General features: G+C 53.3%; 1 protein-coding gene across 1 annotated transcript in view; it reads right to left on the bottom strand.

The window, feature by feature from the left end:
* IGF1R (insulin like growth factor 1 receptor) overlaps nucleotides 1–1,128 on the bottom strand; it is a 249,668-nt gene that overhangs the window by 18,513 nt on the left and 230,027 nt on the right. The window contains exon 16 of the mRNA XM_006924137.2: nucleotides 10–224. Coding sequence (XP_006924199.1) covers nucleotides 10–224 — 215 coding nt within the window. The remainder of the gene's footprint in view (nucleotides 1–9; nucleotides 225–1,128) is intronic.

Raw genomic sequence — 1,128 nt, forward strand, 5'->3', positions numbered from 1 at the left:
CGTGGTGACAAACTCCTTCATCACCGAAGCCTCGTTGAGAAATTCAATCCTCTCGCGCATGCTCGCGGCCTCGTTCACGGTTTTAATGGCCACCCTGGTTTCGGGCTCGTCCTTGACCACGCCCTTGGCCACGCCCTCATACACCATCCCGAAGGAGCCCTGGCCCAGCTCCCGGCTCATGGTGATCTTGTCGCGGGCCACCTCCCACTCGTCGGGCACGTACACTGGAGGAGAAGACACCAGGGCTGAGACGCTGTGGCCGCGAGCGCCTGGGCACAGCGCGATTCCGGGGGGACCTCTGCGCGATTCCGGGGGGACCTCTGCGCGATTCCGGGGGGGACCTCTGCGCGATTCCGGGGGGACCTCTGCGCGATTCCGGGGGGGGGACCTCTGCGCGATTGCGGGGGGGACCTCTGCGCGATTCCGGGGGGACCTCTGCGCCAAAGAACGTGGATGCCGCTTCCTAAGCCCCGCCTCGGGGCGCGGCGCGGGACAATGACTTGGCTCGTTCTGAAATCTCTCACATGCTGTCAGGCAACTGTATGGCCACATAGTGGTTATTTCGAATCTTCCAGGATTCCTAGAAAATCGGAGGGTCCTGACAGCATAGAGTGACAACCAGGAAGCAGTTCAAATAGAAAATTCACACTGGATTTCACCACCTTCGTGCAACAAGAACACGGATGCTGCTTCCTAAGCCCCGCCTCGGGGCGCCGCGCGGCACAATGACTTGGCTCATTCTGAAATCTCTCACATGCTGTCAGGCAACTATATGGCCATATAGTGGTTATTTCAAATCTTCCAGGATTCCTAGAAAATCTGAGGGTCCTGACAGCATAGAGCGACAACCAGAAAGCAATTCAAATAGAAAATTCACACTGGATTTCACCACCTTCGTGCAAAGATAATGTAAATATTTCGATAACTTTTATACTGATTGCATAGTAAAATTGATAAGACTTTGGATCTATTGGGTTGAATAAAACATTAACATTTATTTCACCTGTTTCTTCTTACTTTTTTCCTGTGACTTCTAGAAAATTTAAGGTTACGCAAGAGACTAGCATTGTATTTCCATGCAGGGCTGTTCTAGTCTCGACAAAGTACCTCCGGCCTTGCCTGCCGAAG

Source organism: Pteropus alecto, unplaced genomic scaffold (genome assembly GCF_000325575.1).
Source record: "Pteropus alecto unplaced genomic scaffold, ASM32557v1 scaffold59, whole genome shotgun sequence".
NCBI lineage: Eukaryota > Metazoa > Chordata > Mammalia > Chiroptera > Pteropodidae > Pteropus > Pteropus alecto.